Genomic DNA, 21,639 nt, shown 5'->3' on the forward strand with positions numbered 1-21,639 from the left:
AAGTTTTACCCTGTGGATTCTGCTCTGCTCCTGAGGTGAACCCCTGGCTAATTATCACCTTTTCCTTTACACAGACAAACTGTAGGACTGAACCACTCTAGATCTGCTCCAGAGATAACTTCTACTGGAGATAATGGAGCAAGTGGTAACAGGAGATGATTAACAGCCTAACATGGAAAGTTAACGGATAACAGCCTGCTCCAAGAGTTAGACTACTCTCCGGAGAATGCCACAGTAGGAGCCCAGGAGCCCAGTGCTGGTTACAACAGCTGTAAACAGCAGCGTGAGGAAGCATTAAATTTCAAAGGCATTCTGGATGAAATTGGCCCAGGCTCCTGTTTCCATCTCTGCCCAAGTCTCCTTCTGCAGTCTCCTCAGAGGCAAGCACGCTAGCGCTTGCCTGTGTGAGAGAAGATGTAAGTCAAAGAAATGATCAGAGGAAAGAAGTTAACTTCCTGGTGAACTCACAGCCTTTCTGCTCCCCAGAGACAAGTTTGACAGCCAGGCACAGCACTTCCTTCCAGCCCTCCCTAAAAATACTCACCAACAGAAGGCACGACTGGAAAACATAACTTACTCAAAGCCATGAACAAAACACATCTCTTTGCATACAATGTCAATTTAAGAGCAGACAGTTGCTTTTTGGAACTGAAAAAATCCTGAAGCAGATAGGATATTAGAATGAATCCCAGAATCCCAGACTGGTTTGTGTTGGAAGGGACCTCGAAGCTCATCCAGTTCCAATCCCTGCCACACCTTCCAAGCCCCTGTGTCCAACCTGGCCTTGAACACTGCCAGGGATGGGGCAGCCGCAGCTTCTCTGGGCACCCTGTGCCAGCACCTCAGCACCAATTTTGGGACCAGGCATAAGCAAATCCTGTTACAGCTGATGGGTTGTGAAGGCTGCTCAGGGTCAGCACCTCTGAAGTGCCATGGCCAGCCCTGGCTGAAGGCAGCCACCACAGTGCTCTCCAGAGACAGGGATGTGCCAGTGCTCATTCCTGAGCTCCTGAGCATCTCCTGAACCAAGAATGACACCAAAGGAGGCAGGGGCAGGGTACAGCCACAGACCCCAAAGAGGAACACCCAACTGGTTTTAAACCTGTAGGCAGAACTGAAGGCTCTAAAGGAGGACCAGAGGAAGAGGGATTGCTGGCATGTCCCCCGTGAAACTCCAGCCTCGGGGCTGATCAGACTCCTTCCTCTACTTGGTGCCTTTATCTGTTCTCTTCATCTGCAGAATCCAAAGGAGATGAAACACAAAGAGCTGGCTGCTGCCTGCTTGCACGAGGACACAGACAAAAGGGAGAAGAGGGTGCTGTGCTATTTAAAGCTGCCTCCTCCTCAATTCCTAGGGGTGGAATTTTACCTCTTGAGTGTTGATTGCTTTGTAGGAAGGATTTAAACACTACTCATACAAAAATTATCATTAAAACCTAAATTAAACCTAGGCCTAGTCAATACTTTCCATTACAATCGTTCTCAAAACCCAGAATATCCTATTTGCTACAGAGATTTACTGCCATTTTCTGCCATTTACTAAAACAAAATCAAAGTGCTGGTTTTAAACATTGTGTGTCGAAAGCCCCTTTGATAATAAGCTTCCAGCAGGATTCCTTAAGTGCAGCATCTAAAGTGACTTCAAATTAAAAGAATTTGGAAGTACTGTGATTAGTTTGATCACTAAATCAACAACTTGATTTACTAAAATCACTGGCAGCTCATAAAGTATCAGCAAGAAAAATTAACAAGTGGTGGTGGGGTATGAGCTGTATTTACAAACCGAACTGAGGCTGGAATAAATACAGCTGAAGTCCTCCCTTCTCTCATCTTTTTAACCTTTCTGATTTTACTTTAGCAAGCTAGCAAATGGCACAGAATAAGCAGCATATACTCCAAAGGTTAATGCTAATTACCTGTGCCAAAATGCCTTCGATAAACCAAAAGTCAGAAAAGCATTTTCCAACAAACTTGTATTTTTTATGTCCAAGATGGCTTTTAACCCCCCCAAATAGACTATTCCAGACCATGTGTCCTTGTGAGAAATTAAATTATCACTTGGATGCCTAGATTAGAAAACTGGGGGCATAAACCACAGCAGGGAAACAGCACGTTGGGAACAAAGACGCCTTCAACAAAGCATGTGCTGGTTCAGCACTTGCTCTGGTTAGCTTTAATGAGTCACTGGGTTTTGATCATGTTAAGGCAATGCAGTGTGTGCCTCCTTCTATAATATTAAGTGTGAACAGATTTCATGAATAAGCATTTTCAAGTCATAAATGGGTTTCTTGTTAATAAAATGTGAAGTGCTAAGTTGCTGTAGCCATGGTGATTGATGGCCAATGCCACCTCTGGAGCAAGAGGACACTAGAGAGAGGGAACCATTTCCTCAATATGCCGTCCTAATGCTGTGGACTACAGAAGAGGACTCTATGCTTTCCCATCTTTCTGTTTGATGCTGACAATTAATGTTTATCAGATTCAATGCAGAGAACCTCTACGCCATGTTACGCTTCCATTCAAGCAACCAGCTCAAATACCAAAAGTCAAGGGTGTTCTATCAGTGTCAACCACATTGCCTGCAGCTCCCTCTGGGATTACCCTGAGGATATTAGTGGTCATCCATGTGAGCTTACCTTTCACAAGGGAAGAGGGAAAGAAAACATGATCCATGCCACGTATCAGAGCTGACACTGCCAAACCCAACCCGCTGCAGGGATCCTGCACAGACTTTTGTGTGCACATGGAACACTGGTTTTCTCTTCAGCAGGAATTTAAAAACAACAATATGAAACAAATCTCAAGTCTTTTCTTCCCTGAGCGCTATTTGCTCTGAGCACTTCACTTCCCCAGCTCCTACGCAGAACCTGAATGGGCTGGAAAAGACCTTTAAGGTCATCGAGCCCAGCCGTAATGCCAGGTATAAGGATTTTTTAGAAGCCTCCAGGTGTTCTGGGGAAGGCAGGAGTATGAACAAACTTCCTTTGGGAAGTTCAGGATCCTGTTTTGACCTCCTGTTTGCATCAACAAATAGGCATTCAATCACTTTCACATATTCATGCAAGACACTGCTAAGCAAATGCCTAAATAACCAAGATAAATAATCTAAAACTGCGTGTTCGTAAGTTCTACTCTACTTAAATCAGACCCTAGCAGGCAACCAAATGGAGTTTGACAACTGATCTTTTAATTTTGGGGTTTACTCAAACGTGTTGATGGAAGGAGACAAACCCCAGAGCCACGTGAGGGAGGATGCTCCAAACAGCTGGAGCAACAGGTACAATCCTACCAAAATCCTTTCTGGAAAATAAATACAAAATAGAAACTAGGCAAAGCTGGGCCCAGCACTAACACAGAGATCACTGTGCTGGGCATAACTTCAGCACTGCCTGACAGAGAAGAATAAAGCTAAAGAGAACTTGGCATAACCTCAGTCATCATAGGAAACTTGACTGGGGAAGCACATTGCACTCAGAGACGTTCCCTGGCACTGGCCTATCCAAAAGGCTACTGTGGCTATTCATCCAGGCAGCCCAGTCCAACCAGCACTACCTGTACTGTGTGTTACCATCCCAGCATGTGATGTGGTCTGACTTGCATCTGCGAGTGTTTCAGAGAGGAAGGATGATGCATTTGAAGCCATCACTTCTCTTCTGCCAAACTTGCCACCTGCTTTCATCCCAGCATAGTTTTACTCACAGGTCAAATCAAACCCACTGAGTTAATTGCAGGGACAGGAAAAATTACCAGGGGAAAACACATGATTTCACCAGGCCTGGAAAGCACAGGGGTATCTGTCATCTGATGTGAAAATAATGCAGACAGACATGGTAATGTGAACAGGAGAGAAGAAAAATGACAGGACAATAAAAATGTAGTATGGACTGTATGAAAATAGATTTCAGTTTACATGTGAGCAGCAGTTTCCCCTTGTGAGATACGGCAGCTGAATGCAAACGTGGTCACAAAGCTAAGGTTTGTTTTTTGAGTGAGACCTTCAATGAAGATAGAATCATAGAATCCCAGACTGGTTTGGGTTGGAAGGGACCTTAAAGCTCATCCAGTTTCAAACCCTGCCATAGTCAGGGACACCTTCCATAGAGCAGGTTGCTCCAAGCCCCATCCTACCTGGCCTTGAACACTGCCAGGGATGGGGCAGCCACAGCTTCTCTGGGCACCCTGTGCCAGGTGTACTATAAGGGGACGCAGAGGATACTCTGCATTTCCACTTCATACAGTTTCTATGAATATTCCACAGAATTCAACCCAAGAGAAGCAGTTTTACAGGAAGTAAAACATTTCAACCTTGAAGCAAAAAAGAGAAATACTCCTGCAATGTAACCTGCCAGTCCCACTGCTATGAGGTGCTGAAGCTGTGCCTGATGGCAGGCAGGGCTGGCAGAGACCTCCCCATGGGGACATGCTCCCAGTGTTCCCCAGTGTTCAAGAAGCTGCACTTACAAACACACAGAAGGGAAAATTTTGTGCTCTTTAGTCTTAGGCCCGAGACTGAATTCTGAAATTAAATAAGTCAATTAAATAGACTTCAAAGTATTTATTCTGTCTTCACCTAAACCATGGTTCTAATAATAGGTTTGCATGCCAAGAGTTTAATAGCTTCAGCAAAAATATCTAAAATGTACAAGATGCTATAAGCTCTTGTAGGAGCCCTGCACAATCCAACCACGTTCTAATAATAAACTGGTTCAGGCTTTCATTTTCTAAATTGTTTGTGTACTTTGGAGAGAGGGTTTCTTGAACCTGCCGCATAATGAAAGACTTCAATAAATCCTGTCAGACCAGACAAACAGACCAAATTTTCATTTTACTTTTAAATTGCAGCTCCAGCAGATGTATTTTTTCTGCCATTGCCCCTGAAGTAAGTCGGAGGAGTTCGCTTGTTTTGAATAAGACAGTGGCATTGTCTCCATGTGTTATCTCTAAAAAATGAAACTGTATAGATGCAGAATTGGATTTGTCTCCCCTGCTTCAGCTGTGGTCAGTAAGGGAGAGGAAATATTACAGGAGGAGAAGGGAGAAAAGTATTATAATAATTGGAAAGGACACTTTAGCCCCATGATAAGGCTCAGCATGGAAAACCACTCTACATATTGGATCATGGTGCTGCACAGCCTTACAGTGCAGCTAAAGCTTGGTTGTAGTTTGGGAAACAAGATGACTTCTGGTGTTAAATCACACATCGCAAAAGAAAGAACCCAGTTCATGGTACTTGTGAGAAACAGGCTCATTTGTGCTGTCTCCCCATTTCTGGATGGTCTGAAGAGCTGCCATCAACTCAACACAGCTGCATCTGATGAGGGGGAGTCTGCAAAGCACTGAGTAATTTCCATGCTAAGGGTTTCTATACAGCACAGTGCTAAAAATAAGAGAAAATGCCCTCTCTTGCAGCCCACGGGGATGCAGAAAGGCGCCTTTCTCCTCCCCATCACCACTTGAGCGTGGCTGCCATGTGGAGAAAGGGGCAGCAGTGACCCCACAGCCACAACCCGGGGCTTCATGAGCCCCACCTCTGCCACTGAGCCATCTTCATATTTGTATTGCTCTTATTATTTGCGAGGATTTGCTAATGAACCCATTAAACCACCAGAGCGGTGTGACAGCGAGTGCCTGTGATGCTGTTGCTGTTGCCATGACAACACTCCCCTGCTTGGGGACCTTGCTGGCTCCAAAATCACCATCACCCCCAAGCAGCGTGGGCAGCTTGTCCAGTGGTCAGTGTACAAAGGATTATCGTGTTCTCCTCCTCTTCAACCATGGAGCCCCCCTCCACCTCTGTATTTCGAAGTCCAGGCTTTCCCCCGTCCCCCTTCCTATCCCTCCCCGCTGGCTCTGCTCCAGCTGGTTCCTAGAAAGGCTGAAACAAAAGATGCTCTGGCTGTGTGGCAAGATAGCTGCAAGGCATCATCCCTGCCTCGGCCTCTCTGCGGTGTGGCTGAAGCTGGGGGGTTGCTCCCCTCATGGCGTGGGCAGCAACCGTCGGACCCACCGGACTACCCAGAGGAAATATTCCTTTCAGAGGTGTACCTGGCATGGGCTGAACTCCTGAGCTCACAGAATTAATAAAGCCAATTTAAATATTCTACAATCCCAAGAGCTTAAAAAAAACCCAACAGATCCATGGCTTGAATTTGTCTTTACAATTAAAGGTACCTTAATTCCCACCCATCTAAATTAAACTGAGCACACGCAGAATTGCAGTGGAATGTGTTGGACATACCAATACATCCCTGCAGACAGGTACAAAAGGAATGCTTATGCTAAAGAAGAGACTGCAGGCAGGATGGGCAGACTGCAGGCAGGGCAGCAGCTCCTTACCGAGCCCCTGCACAGCCCAGCCTCTGTCTCCATCCTGAGCTGAGTCAAGGCTGCAGAGGATAATTCAATCCAAAATATTAAAAGCCAATTCTGCATGTAAGTTCTGACAACTGGCCCATGACAAACATGAGATGTAACTAATATCATGCCACTCTACAGATAAAGGTCCTCCCCAGTTAAGGTTATTAATAGCACTGAAGTAGCCAGCATCTTGTTGACTAGATCAGAAGTTTCTGGTAGTACCATCTCTGGAGCTGGGATCAGCTCAGTTCTGCTGCCATATGAGGAGGAAGCAAAACATTTGCAGAAGCTAAAAATTTTCTCTTTTTAACGTGCAGGGATCTGAAAGTGCAGCACGCCCCCACCGCCACCTTCCTAACCACGGAACATCCTCTCTCTGCTGCATCATTTCTATTTGTGCTCTACAGCACCGAGCCTGAGTCATGGCAGAACAGAACAGCCTTGCTTTGCAGAAATGTATTTTCCCACCACTTGTAGTTCCAGGATGTGCTCCACTCCACAAGCCCCCTAAATATTTTTCATGATGATATAAAAGAACAATTAAGCCAGGAGTTACAATTAAGATGCCCTCAAGTGTCATTCTTACTTGCAGTCAGACCTTGACCTCGAATTCCTGCACTCTGGAGCTCAGCTGAGAACATGCAGCAAGACCCAGCGCAGGCTGTGGCTGCTGTGGGCAGCTCCAAGGGAAGCCACCCCACCAGGAGCTCATCAGACGTTTCTCTTTAGAAGCCAGTGTTACAGCTTGACATGGCACAGCTTTAACATGTTGCCTTCCACAGGCTGGTGAAAGCCCTCTCCAAGACAGCCACGGGAGCTGAAAGCCTGTCAGCAAGGGTGGTGTGTCTCATGCTGACAAGCAGCCTCAGCTCCCTGGCTTTTCCTGCAGCAGCATTCTTGGCACTCCTTCACTGAACACTCCCAGGGCCAACCTTGCAGCAAAGTGTTGCTCACAGCCCGAGCAGAAATGCTGCAGGGCCACTCGCTGGAGGATGCTGCTGCTGCCCTGAATCTCCGGGATCTGTTGGTGCCTCTCTCCCAGTTCCTGGTAGAGGACACTCTTCAAATGAATATTTAAACAACTTGAAAGGAAATCATTGATTCTTGGGTCAGGTCTGGGCTATCACATATGCTATTCCAGCAACAGATGGAGGGAGCGCCCCTTTTCTGTTCCAAAGGCCTATGCCATCATCCACGCCACGCAGTAGCAGCAGTGCAGAACTCTTTCTTACCCCTATTTGTTCATCAGCAGGGCTCTGATGCCACTTCCCTGCTACTGCTCTTCCAGACAAAAGCAGCATCTTGTGTGAGCCCCACTGCAGGATCTGTCTCAGCAGCGTGGAAGCTGAAGCCGTCAGCTACAATTACTTCTGATGGAGCTGTCCCTGAGCTACTGCTCCTCTCACAGACTGTGCTGCTGACTCTCTTCCAAGCCTGCTGAAGTACCCGAGGATTTTAGGATGTTACAGCCTCCCCCACATCCTCAGATGAAAGGTTTTCCACTCATTTTTGGTCTCCTCCCTCACCCAGCTCATCCAGTTTCTAGCTTCATCTGCAGACCATGTTATACAAAAGAGAAAGACTAAATTTAGCTTGTAAGGTCACCATGATCTGTGTTTATCACTGCTGTATTTAATTGCCGGCATCACAGGGATCAAAGACAGATCAAGTGACAAACAAACGCCGATATAATTTGATGGGTGACTTTCTGTTCACTGCTTTATGCTCATTAACCCAATTCCTTTGATCTCCAGCAGGAGATGCAGTAACATATCTCCCAGGGATGCCAAAAGGGATGAGTCCCAGCTGAGTTGGACACAGACGAGTTGATGATGGTGGAATCTCCCAGCCTACATGCAGGCAGGTGAGGGAGAACTTGAGGAGCGCTGACTCTATGCTCTGCAGGGAGGCCGCTGACACAGGGAACCATGCACAGACCCTGAGTCCTGGCCACATTCCTTTGCATCTCCTCCTCTTTCCTTAGAAAAGAGCTTGGGAGTTTGATGAACAGGTTTATTGTTATTCTGCATCACCACCTACAACATAGGGTAAGATCAACAACTTTAGAAATATTTTCTGTATGATTTAAGAAGCGGCCCTACTGCTCTGAACCTCAGAGCAATCTCTGCAAGCCACAGCCAGGCATAACACACCCTAATTGTGCATACAATTCCTCCCTAGAACGTTGTCCTTGTGCCAACATATAAATCTGGTATGAATCGGGTAACACAGATGAACAGGAACCCAAGCTGATGATAAAACTGTCCTGCATCTTGGGAACACAAATGGAATCAGAGATTGGTCTTCAAGTCCACAACAGGAAACATTGCTTGGAGTGACTTCTACTGATGAGGAGGATGTGAGCTCAGCAGGATGAGAGCTGGTTGTGGCTCACTCCATCTGATAAATGGCCACAGTTAAAGGTGCCAGTGTGATGGGGGAACGCAGGGAGAATGTGGCTGGATAAAGCCTTTTGCTTTCCAGCTACTCTGCAGTAAAAACCTCTTTATTTCCCTTTTTGAAATTCATGACTTGGAAAAACCAGCAGACATAGACTTGTGGCCTAAAAAAAAACCCCATCTCTTCCTAGTCCCTGCTACCGTCACCAGTGACAACACCCACTGCCGCTGGCCAGCAGAAGGTGTTTCAGCTGACGCAGCCAAAGCCATCAAACTCACTAGCAGTGAGAGTGCCTCACAAGCTGGAGGAAAGGCAGAGCTACACATCAGGGATCTCATTTGCTTCTTTCCTCACCTTCATTTCCTCACCTCCACCTCTTCCTTGGTTTGTTACCTTTGTTTAAAAATTTATACAGCTCCTGCTTAACCATTCTGGTGTGCTTTGCTTATGGGAATCTGGGAAGACGTGACCTGGGACTTTATGCATATTTAGGGATATTCCAGCTGGGCAAGCACCTTGAAAAAGCAGTTTTGAGTCTGTCGGAAATGAAACAAAGAAATGACAGAGCTTCAGATAAAACAACAAACCAAAGCCCATTAGCCCTCTTTCAACAGCGCCTGGTAAAGCAATGGCACACCTCAAATGAGATGGGGCGAGCGTGTCATTCCCAGAACCACAGCTCAAGATCTTTCACCAAGTGGCTACTTAGAGGTATAAAAACCAACCTCCATTCACAATCTGTCTAGACACAAAGGAACTCCATTTTAATTAAACTTCTTTAGCTAATCCAGTGTAAACCCTGTGGAGGCATTCACTTCAGTAAGGCTTAGACTAAATGCAAACCCGCCCAGGAATAGCTCTCAGTAAGGGGTGGGAAGATGCACAACGAGACTGACATGCTGCTGAAAAATACTTTTTATATAGACACAGCTGTACTGGTACAGCTCTTTGGCATGGGGGAGTGAAATGTGCTGTTCAAGACGGTTGTCCTCATAGATAAAGGGAACAAAGCATTCGGAGAGATAGATGTTGTTCCCTTCACAGCAAGTCTCATCCACTCCAGAAAGCTTCAACCTTTCATCTTCCCTGACAATTATACCTGCAAAGTCATTTGAAATCCAGCCTGGATGCCCAAGTCTAGTCAGATTACTGCTCTGAGAAATGAAGATAAGCAGGCTGAGACTGATGATGTATTCAAGGGACAGAAAAAATTACACAGCAACCCAAGAGATGGCTCTGGGAAGACCTTAAAGCAGCTCCCAGTGCCTAAAGGGGGCTACAGGAAACCTGGGGAGAGGCTGTGGACAAGGGCCTGTGGGGACAGGACAAGGGGAATGGCTTTAACCTGCCAGAGGGGAGACTGAGCTGAGCTCTTAGGCAGAAGCTCTTCCCTGTGAGGGTGCTGAGGCGCTGGCACAGGGTGCCCAGAGAAGCTGTGGCTGCCCCATCCCTGGCAGTGCTCAAGGCCAGGTTGGATGGGGTTTGGAGCAACTTCCAGAGATGCACCATAAAACTGTACAAGCCTGTACATCAATAAAACGTCTTATGCTGGCAAAGCAATCCATGCAAACACAAATATAACCTATTTCTGTGAGAAGGAAGAGACTCCTGAGGCCTGAGTGTGCAGCAGTGATTTCTGGAGCAGAGCTCATTCGGTGAGCAGGGCATGTGGGGATGGAGGCAGCTCTGTAAATCTGGCCTTAGTCTGCCTCGTGGGACTGCTTAGCAGATACCCTGCCAGGGCAATGGAGAAGGAAGAACACTTTCACCTTCTCCAATGTCAGCTCATCTTCTGAGTTCACACAAGGAAAAGCAAGAAGGGGTAAAAAAATAAAAATCTTTTGTGTGTTTAATTCAGAATCTAATTACTTTGTATAAATTAGTGAGCTGGCTCCACCTAAGATTGAACATGTAATAGCCCATGAATCACATCTCTGTTACAGGATATATTATGCCATTTACACGTAAAAATGCTTTATGCAGGGCACACTGTAAACTGGGGATATTAATTTATACCATGGGCTCTGGAAGATTAAGTGAAACCAAAGAGATAAGGAGATAGGACGCAAGTGCTGATCAATGAACCTTAACAAGGAACATGCTCTATGTGCATTTTAAGGTGACATCAGCCATCAGAATCTACGCAGCCATAAGGTTATAGGAAGATGGTACATTAAAACCCCACTGGTTGTAACTAAGAGTCCCTGGTCAACAACACTGGAGCCACTTCCTTCCTCCTGCTTTGCCAGCTGCTGGCTCTGTATGGTTTTAAATACGCTGTTTAATCTGCCTGGAATAACTCCCATGGACACAGACCCGGGCAGATTATTCCTCATTGGAATCTTGATTTTCTCCCTTCCAGCAAGCCACGGTTTGTGGCAAAAACTTTTCTGGCAGCTCTTCCAGTCAATCCCTACTTGTCTCCTGCCAGTGTGCGAGTGCCACAGGGAAGCTGGATGAGGACTATCATGCCATGCTCCTTGTGCCTGAAAACAGGAGCATGCACCCCAACTTTCCTAATGAGGAAACCTGGTGCAGGGGGGAGCAAGGTGGAACATCTTATCCTTCCTCTAAAGGAATTTGTAAAGAATAAAACTAGGAAGAAATTGGAGAGGTACAACATGCACAACGCTGACGATTTTCTGCAAACTCAGTTACAATAACCCTATATAAACATACCAGAGTAGGTATAAAATGTCTGTTAAATAATCACCTCTATGGGATCATTTTCACCAGAAAAAAGAAGGATGCTCAGCGTAGGTCCCTGACAGGACAGCTCAGCCTCCCCGGGACAGAGCTGGAAGCTTAATTTTCCTAAAGAAAAAAGAATAAAAAAATCCAAAGATGAAGGCATCCTGTGATTTAACAGCAGCTCTTCAAAGAGCAGCTCTGCTGCAATCGGAACACAACAGCTTCTGAGCAGGGAGAGCAAAGAACAGGAAAATCCATCACAAGTGGGGGGAGGGGGGGAAAGGAAAGTCTTAATGATGCAATAAGAAAAATAAACCACGTCTTGTCAGAAAGGGCTGTTAAACAAACGAGGGGCCACAGTCTGCGTTCATTAGCATTCTGCTACAATTCCTTGGAGACTGCGAGCCAGACAGCCCTTCCGCACACACACTAACTGAGGAGGAGGAAAGAGGATTTTAAGTAGGTCACCAGTAAATATTACCAGGATGGGGTTTATTTCTTTTTGTTTTTTTTTTCCCTGTCAGTCACTGGAATCCTTATTTGAGAGAAAGACCAGAGAAAAAAAGAATTCACAGGTTCTTTCAGGTTTCTTGTGCTGAACAAATGAACTTCAAAGCCTTCCTGCCCCAGTCCCCACCTGCCCATCTCCACAGCGAGATTTGAGGGAAAAAAATCAAGGAAAAAAGAGAGAAGTGGGAAGAAACCCAAAGTGTTCCAGGAGCTCTGGGGAGCACTGTGTGCTTGCAGAAAGATGGGAGACAGAGGAAAAGGAGGAGGATGCCCATGCAGTAGCTGCCTCCTCTCTGACACCACTCAGTGCTATGCAGGGAAGCCAAGGCCAGGAAGGTGAACAGAGGAACAGGCTGAGGCCAGAAGAAGAGCTTCACCACGTGGACAGAGACCCAAACTGCAGCAGCCACTCAAAGCCCAGACGGATGACAACCCACCAAGCCAAGCCGCAGCATCTGCCGTTTTCTGACTCTTCAGTGCAGGGTGGTCTGCAGTGCTCTCACAGACATCCAAGTACAGAACACTGGATTCAAAATATTGCTGTGCCTGGCACAGGATCCCACTGGCTTCAAAGCAAGACCACCACCAAAAGTTGCTCAGTCCCTGTGTTGGGCCTGCTTCCCCTCCAGCATATGAATACCACGATCTGCCAGCCTGCATGGATGAATGGACATGGTTGATGGATCGAGTCCAGAGGAGGCCACAGACAAGCTGCGAGGGCTGGAGCAGCTCTGCTCTGGAGCCAGGCTGAGAGAGCTGGGGCAGCCTGGAGAAGAGAAGGCTCCTGAAGGGGAGACCTGAGAGCAGCTCCAGTGCCTGAAGGGGCTCCAGGAAACCTGGAGTGGGGCTTTGGACAAGGGATGGAGGGACAGGACAAATTCATCTGCATTTACCACACAGCACTGCAGCTCCCAAATGAGATCCTTGAGAGAAACTGCCTGTAGTGAAAGGGATGCCCTCACTGCCCCATCACAGCCAGGCTGCAGGGGGAGAAGGGCTCTGCAGACAAACCCTCTCCCCTGGCCTGCACGGTACCAAACCCCGCACATGAAGCACTTTCTGTTGGCTGTTGATCAAAGCAGCGAGTGTTGCAGGAAGAAAATGGGTCATTGTTTTCCTTTGGGCGCAGCCGCAGGCTCAGCACCACAGCAATGCCACTGGCACCTCTAATTGCAGGAACTCCCATGTGAGCTCCCAAGAAAAGCCAGGTTGTGCCCAAGGGAACCTGTGGAGCTGCCCTAGGGCTGCTGGAATGCTGGCTAGAGCACAATTAGGCTCTAGCTTGGTGGCAAGATAAGTACTGGAGCCACCAACCGAAGCATTAAAGGACTGTTATAGCAGATCTCCTCGCAACAATTCACACACCACTGTTGAGGTTTGAGCTCATTTAGTCCCTCCAAAGCAAAGCAGCAGTTGTGCTGTGAGTCGTCTGCCACCTCTCCCCACACACACATCCCTGAGTACTTGATGTTCTGCCTCAAAAAACCTGGGTTTTAAGGCAAAGCAGCATGTCACTTTGATCACTTCCAGGCTTTACAGCTCTAAGCACGACCTGCCCCATTAGCCTGTAACCAGCAGCGCTTTTTCAGGCCAGGTTGTTTAAGGTGACTATTTCTAATGTGGAATAGTTGTTGGTTTTTTAAAGCATCTTGAATTGATAACACAGCTCATAGCGCAGCATGGTGCAGAAATGGGGAACAACACAGCTCCTCTCAGCATTACCCTTTGGAGGGTATACACAAAGGCATAATCCATCCATCACATCTGGCGAGGAGAGCAGTCTGAACTCCAGCTGGCTCCAGGAAGCTCTCTCCAAACAGCTCTTTCTAAAACTGAAGGTGTGTAGTTAAAGGGAAAAGCTGTTCATGAACCTGAATCTGGTGCGCAGAGCTGATAGACAGCAGCCAGCAAGAACCTTAATCAGAACTAATGAGAATCAAGGTAGGAAACCCAGGCTGCAAGTGACTCACTACAGACAAATGGAAGCTGCATCAGCTTCTGCTAATGTTTAAGCATCGCCTGTGAGACATTTGTAACCTCTGAAGGTTTGTAATCAGAGTTACACACAGAGGTCTCCTGGGTGCTGAGAGCCCCAACCAGCGCTGTTGTCAGCAGCATCCCACGGTACAGCAAAAGAAACAGGTTATGGCTGAGCTCCGGCGGTCAGTGGGAGAGCAGGCACCAAACACACCAGAATTTGCACAAGTTTGAAGGTGTGTGTTGACACCAAAAGTGCATCCCTTTTGAGTCCAAATCTCAGGTTTTTAAAAAGTTCAGTAAACCATGCTGGTGTAGATACGTCAGACCACAGGCTACAATGGAAACATGAAAGATTTCTTCTCTAGTCACTTGTTTTCTAACATAGCATCCCTTCAGTTAAGCACCGGAGGCAGATGGCATGAATTACAACCCCCTCCCCAAATAAAACCCAAATGTAAGTTTGATATGCCTGAGATGTGCAAAGCAGGGAGGTTCCCAGCACACACACTGCTGCATGCCAGGACAGCTGCTTGGGGCAGATGGGTCCTTTGACAGCTTGATAATACTGACTTGCTGGTGAAACTAAGCCCGGGTATGGCCAGCCAATGTGGGGCCATCTGTTTACTGAAGAGGAAGGGCTCCTGGAACAGCAGGCAGCCAATGCTTTGGTTGAGAATTAAACCAACAGCAAGATCATCACTATCTACAACCTTGTGCAGTCACATACGTGCGGCTGGCAGCGGGATGCTGCCACGTCAGCCAGCTCCTGTGGTGCCATGCTCAGGTTCAAGATGTGGCTTGGGATTTTTGTACTATGGCTTGTACCACTGAAGAGTCTTCAGGAGACACTTTCTGCTTATGTCAGTTTGTTAACAGCAGGCAAGGTGGTGGCTCATGTCAAACTTTCAGTCTTGCCGAAAGCCAAGAGCTGGATGAGCTTTAAGGTCCCTTCCACCCCAAACCATTCTAATTCTGTGACGATTCTACGATAACTTCTCATTCCTACCATGATCTCCATCCCAGGAGGACCCTGAACATTTGGATGGAGCTTTAGCCTCTAGCTGCTGCTTATATATAGAAAGCACTGAAGTTACAAGAAGAGATTGGTATAAAGTAACTTGAATGTGTTTCTGCCAAAGCAGAATCCTCCTTTCAGGGGATTTCAGACAGAATTTTTGCTGACAACGGCAGCAGGACATGGGCAGTTCAGGGAAGAAAAACTGACAATAAAACCTCTTCATACTCAAAGGCATGAATACAATAAATTGCTACTGTTCAGGTTATCAGACAAAAGAATTGACTTTTTTATGTAGAGGACAAGTACCCAAATAAAGAATTCAAAATTTGCTGCAAAAATTAAACTCAGCCTCTTGAAAGTCCAAGCCCCTCTCTCGAGCTCGTTTTGTTCTCAGTATCACAAATCCAGGACTGCAGGAGACAAAGGGGTTTTTCCATGCCAGGAACATACTGAGAAGTGTAACAAAAAGCTATGTGAGCTGGGGAAGGGAGCCCTGGCCAGGTAGCTCAGGACCCATTTCAGAGACAGGGAATGAGCCCTGCTGCAGCAGTAGCATCACAAAGATGGAGTTTAAGGAAATGACCTTCTACCAGGATCCTTTACGGGTTCCCCTCTAGCAGGCCAAGTGTTTGGAAGGCTCAGTTGTATTGAGAGCTGAAGAAAGGTTTTCCAAAGCATAAAAGAATTAAAAAGAGAGTGGGTTTCATCAAGGGGCTCTAATTCCGCTCCTCAGTGCCCAGGAGTCACTGAAAGCAACAAAACTTTACACAACATGTTTTCCACTGAAAACTCATTTCTTAACCCAAGTTACAACTGAGAGTGACAAACCTACACAGGAATTACCAGGTTCTGAAGATCTTAAATTAGCCATAGGCAAATCTCAGTGAAATCCTAGGAAGTTTTTTCAGGTCACTGAGACAAGCTGAGAGAATTAAGCCAATTTTTCTAGTTTATGTATTTCAAACAGTTTATTCTCTATAAGGGATCTCTTTTTCCTGTTGCCATTCCCACAGTGTAATTGGTGTGTAAAAGCCAGCAGCTACCTGTGAGTTAGGGCTCCCCCCCAAAACCACCCTGAATTTTACTACAAATCCATTATGAATAGAAATTTGTATAAAACCAGAGCTCAAGCACTGAAAGAAATGTTAGGGAAGAGCCTGATATGAATAAAGTCTGGTCCTTTGTCAGCTCCTGCCGCTGCTAACAATGGTGTCAGCCACTGGCACGGCTGAATCAGAGCTAAACACGGGTTAGTTGGCAGCAGTGACAAAGGACAAATCCTATTAAATAGCAGTTTAGAAGCAGTTTCTGCCCAGCCCGCTTTTCTGAAGCAGCTCTCAACTCCTTCTGATCCTGTTTAGCCTACAAGAACACTCCAGCATCGATGGAAACTTCCAGTTAAAGAGTGCTCATCACTGGCACTGCTGACACCCACTGTCAGGTCCTGGATAATTTTCCTAACGTTCCCAAAGCTGAAGTGACAGATTAATTTGATAGCAGCGGTGGTAACACCCTCCCTTTGTGCAGAGGCTTTCTGCCTGAGGAGATGGTGATTTCCTTGGAGTGGGGGTGCTCTGTGAGCAGCACACCATCACACTGGTGTTCTCAAAGATCAGTTTGGGATCCTCTTTCTTTCTTTGTCCCCAGAGCCCAAGAATATGAATTCCCCACCATCTCTCCAGATTTCACTGACTACAGACAAGACGCTTTTGTTTTAACTCACATGTAAATCTATTCATGTCAGCAGTTAATCAAAGTTTCTACAAGAGAAAGGCAAACAGCTTTAAAGGAAAGGAACGATTTTAAACTGATTAAAATCAGCACAGTTTGGATATCAAAGAGCATCTCTACGACAAAGTGAAGGATTTTAACCTCTTGCATGATACCTGGTTCGTTTCTTTGTATCAGTGGAAGAAATTCAAACACAAAATACTGAATTGATTTTAATCAAACTGGACTCTCCTTCTTAATGATTTGTGCTCCCCTGTGCTCTCAGCACTGGGCTGAAGAGTTTCTCCTAAACCAGCAAAATCAAAGCAGGCTGAATCTCCTTTGTCATTTTTTTACGGACAGCATCAATAATATATTAAATCCTTGTCCTCACTGTTCCCAGTGGATTGAAAACGTGTATTTACAAAGTGTTCCTTCTCATCTGGCTGACAAACATCTCTGTGTTCATACTATTAACAAAAATCACCCCGTAGGCAGCGCTCTTGGAGCTCAACCTTAAACACCACTATTTAGATAATGGCAAATTTAACAATCGCTTAAACATATTTGCAGGAAGCTTTGTTTGCCAGAGCACGAGCTGTTGCAAAGAGCAAAAACCCAAAAAAAGCATTTGTGAGTTCTTCTCTCTGTACCAAATACGTTTAGTCTCCCCAAACTGCCTGCAATTCTGGTACAGTTCTATTCTGACACTTGATTTATGGAGTTCAGGGGGATTAAGGGAATACTGCACTCATCTGAAGTTTTAAGCAACTGTAGTGAAAACAGTGTTTATGGCTGAAGATGTGAATACCAGGAAAGTAGTCAAAGTGCGCTTTTCCCTTCCAAATAAAGGTTTTTCAGGATGCCCAAAAGTGATCTCCCCTAGGCTGGGCATAACCCAACCTCAAACTCAGCTTTTGTCTCTCCTAAGTCCAGACCCTGCAGCCTCTGCTCCCTTGATGCAATGCAAACCCACTGCTCCCCACTACCCCCCAGACTCTGAAGTCTTTGGACCAGGATCTGCTTGTTTATAGCATTCAGCATAATAAAGCTTTAATCCCAGATATATCCCCTGTGTGTATCCCCATACACTGCTGAAGGCAGGTAAAGAAAAGTGCTGAGGGTTGTAAGGCTGCACTTCCCCATGCAAATCTTCCTTAGGTACCTTACACCAAACACTAATCATAGAGTCATAGAAAGGTTTGGGTTGGAAAGGACATAAGATTATCCAATTCCAACCCCCCTAACATGGGCAGGGACATCTCATGTCACCCAAGGCCCTGTCCAGCCTGGCCTTGAACACTGCCAGGGATGAAGCATTCTTCTATTTCAGTTTGTTTTGAAACTTCTTCTACAATGTGTAAACTGTGTCTTGCTGGAAATGTCCAAAATTCCCAATGCAAGATGTGTCAGCAATGAGTTCAAAGAGTCTGGGAAAATAATAGAACCTGGAAACAAACCATCTGAGTGAGAAGGTTTAGGTGCCCTCAGCATAGATGACACCACCAGCCTCCCCCTCATCTTTCCTACCACTAATACAGAACACCACAGGATTCTACATGATTGTATTACACAAATAGCTGAAGTACCATTACCTACTGCGCTGCACATAACCAAGAGGAGCTGTGCAGCCTTACGCTTGCTAAAACCCCATGATAGGGGCTTCAGGACTGGGATTGAGGTGGCTGGAAATTGTATGTTCAGAGGAGCCCAAGTGTAACCCAAGGAAGCAGCTCCCCATGTCCCTGTGGGAGCAGAGCTCTGAAGTCCCATTACAGGGTCACACAGATTGAACTTTGGGCTCAAGATTTTACTGCTGAATCCATTTTCTTTTCACAGCAACAACTTTCTTACAGGCAGGACAGAGAAACCTGACACTTGCCATGAGGCACATGGTGACTTTCAGCTAATCCCGCTTCATGAGGAATTCCTGAAGTGCCTCTCAAGCAAGGGGTCAGCTAATCCCATTCACTGACAGGATATTTTACTCTTTGAAAATGGAAAGTGGCTGAAAACCAAGAATATTTCCTTTTATTTTGACTTCCAGATACTGCTTTGAAGAGGGGAACCATGACATTTGGGTATTTGAAAAACTAATGTGAGCTGTTCCTATATATTACCATTAAACCAGTAATTTATATTAGATGTTCGAGAAATATGTCCTTTTAGACCAGCTCTCCTGTTGAATGAGTTGTGCTGAGATTTGTCACCCAAAGCACTAAAAAAATGCTAATATATATATTTTAATATTCCAACCCTAATTTTCTATGATTCTTTGATTGTTTAAAGTGAAGATTAAACAGCATATAAGTGTATTTCTTCTTCATTCTTCTACAAATAGTGATTAGACAAAAACTAATTAGTCTTAAAGAGAAAAATGTCCTTGTTAACATCAGTATAAGAAATTGAAGATCAATAGTTCATATCCTTATAGGAAAGGTGCAATATTTTAGAATGATGGCCACACAACACAACTCCTTAAAATGAAGAACATGTGCCTCCCACTGGGACTAAAAAGATAAATGCTTTGTAGGAGCATCTGACCAAAAGGCACAGTGAACCAGGGCAGTCTGAACACTGAACATACAGGGTCCAGAGTGTTATCAAGAGTTTCACAGCTCTTCCCAACATTAGAGATGTGTTATAAAGCACTGAGGAGCATCAGCTGCCTCAAGATGATGTCACCTGGAACGAAAGACCTCCAGCTACTTCACAGGGTTCCCCAAGTGAAGTGTGTTGCTTTACAATACCCATCATCTCCTGAGCCTTCAAGTGCAGCTACCTTTGAAAAAATCAACTACATTTAGGTAAAAGCAAAAGCAAACAATGTTTTCTGTGGCTTTTCAGTACTGAATTGCCCAAAACAAATACTGGCAATGCAGAGAATTAATTTCTAATGAACTTAGCACCTATCACCAGTGGGACAGAGAGCAGTGAGCTTCATACAGTGAGAAGCGGCTAAACCAGCATGCCCTTGCGTTCATATTGAAAATTACCCAGAGACCTAATATAGCCTAAATTCATTCTGTTTGTCCTGCCACTTGTAGCTCAGCATGAGTATTTACCTGTAAAGACTCCTCTGTATGGGTCATAAATGGAACATGACATTGTGAATGGCAAAAGCCAAGGCCGCAGGTGATGCTGATCAACATCAGACCTCATGAGGATCTGTTCTGGGAAGTTTCTGATTTGACGTGTTTTATGTGTTTGAGTTTCAATAAAATCTAATCCCAACACTGACCTCTTGAAGTGACTGGCCAGGACTCCCACCAGCTCCCCAATCCTGCTGTCATTAGGGGGCTCTTTACTGAAGAGACAGACAATGAGATCCTTTTTGTCTTTCGTGTGAAAGACCACGAGCTGGTCCTTTCCATTGGAGACACTCAATCCTATCAGCTGTGAAGAAAAAGCAAGAACAATGTTATATACATTGATAGATCTTTGCTACTAGCCAGGTGTGTTTTTTCCTCTCCAAGATGCCCCCACTCGCTCTCAGCTTCTACTTCCACCCCAGAGCTCAGGGGACAGCAGCAGGCAGGTCCTCAGTACTGCTTCCACACGCTGGAAGAGTCAAGGTGAAATAGCAGCAGGATCTGCAGTCCACAAAAAAGATGTGGACAGGCTGGAGAGTGTTCAGCTTGCTCTCCCAAGGGAAAACTAACAATAACCATGTATTTGGCCAACAACTACTTTCAAATTCACAAATGCAGCACTGGAAATACAGTGACATGCAAATAATAGAAGAATGAGTTTTGCTGAAAGCCCAGACATCTTCATGAGCAATGTCAGTTGCAAACCACACAAAGCTGTGAGGATTCCAGTATTTCGGCATGGATGAAGCTCCTGGTGTTTGGACAAACTAAAAAAGAGTGGGGTTTAGGTTTGGGTTCCTTTTTTTGTGTGTGTTTGTTAGTAACTGCTCTTTGGCACATTAAAAGCTTTGTCTTCATCATTTCCCAAAGCCAATGCAGGGAATTCTGCGGAGTGGCAATTCAGGTATGCAGGCTACCCACAATCTCCTAAAAGTGAGAGGCACCAATACACCGTTTTGTGGGAATCAAAGTCTTATTATTCCCTTCTTTATGAAAGAAACCTTCTATGTGACCCCACTGCCTGCACTGGAAAGGATATTAGCACAAATGAAGCTGGAGACTATTCACTCCTTTCAGAGGCATGAATCATACTCAGACACAACCTGGATCCCTGTGCTTGCTTTAGAAGTCACAGCATATCATGTCCAAGAAACCTGTTCCAGCTCTGGATGTGTAACACACACCAGACAGCAGCTTCCTCCCATAGAACCGCAACAAAACAGTACAGAGCAATGCAGTGGATGAAATACTACCCAAGAATCACTTGTACTTAGAATCATAGAATCCCAGACAGGTTTGGGCTAGAAAGGACCTTAAAGCTCATCCAGTTCCAACCCCTGCCAGGGGGAGGGACAGCCACAGCTTCTCTGGGCACCCTGTGCCAGCACCTCAGCACCCTCACAGGGAAGAGCTTCTGCCTAAGAGCTCATCTCAGTCTCCCCTCTGGCAGGTTAAAGCCATTCCCCCTGTCCTGACCCTGCAGTGAAGAGCCCCTCTCCAGCATCCTTGTAGCCTCCTTCAGATACTGGAAGCTGCTCTGAGGTCTCCATGCAGCCTCTCTTCTCCAGGCTGAACAGCCCCAATGTTCTCAGCCTGTCTTCATATGGAAGGTGCTCCAGTCCCTGAGTATGCTCATCCTTATCACGTTGTTGGTTTATTATCACAGCACAACAGCCTATCTGAACTACTGTAACTGCTGGTATCTGCTGTAACTAACTGGTCTCTGCAGAGACCTCCTGATACCAGTTGCATGATACCCCTAACACAGGTGGAGTTTATTCTCTACTCTTCATGCTATTTTGAGGTTAGGAAATATAGGAAATACTTCAAAACCAAGCTACACTTCATGCTCATGTATTAACAGCTCCCTGGGTTTATAGT

The 21,639-nt window shown here is 45.7% G+C and overlaps 1 protein-coding gene across 2 annotated transcripts in view; it reads right to left on the reverse strand.

Moving 5' to 3' along the window:
- The window catches only part of MYO1D (myosin ID), a 112,117-nt gene that overhangs the window by 18,147 nt on the left and 72,331 nt on the right, over nucleotides 1-21,639 (reverse strand). For both annotated transcript variants that reach the window (XM_061477555.1, XM_061477554.1), the window contains one exon: nucleotides 19,908-20,062. In XM_061477555.1, coding sequence (XP_061333539.1) covers nucleotides 19,908-20,062 — 155 coding nt within the window. The remainder of the gene's footprint in view (nucleotides 1-19,907; nucleotides 20,063-21,639) is intronic.

Source organism: Pezoporus flaviventris, unplaced genomic scaffold, assembly GCF_033815535.1.
Source record: "Pezoporus flaviventris isolate CSIRO_AGI_PZ_B2104156 unplaced genomic scaffold, CSIRO_AGI_Pfla_v1 ptg000107l, whole genome shotgun sequence".
Classification (NCBI taxonomy): domain Eukaryota; kingdom Metazoa; phylum Chordata; class Aves; order Psittaciformes; family Psittacidae; genus Pezoporus; species Pezoporus flaviventris.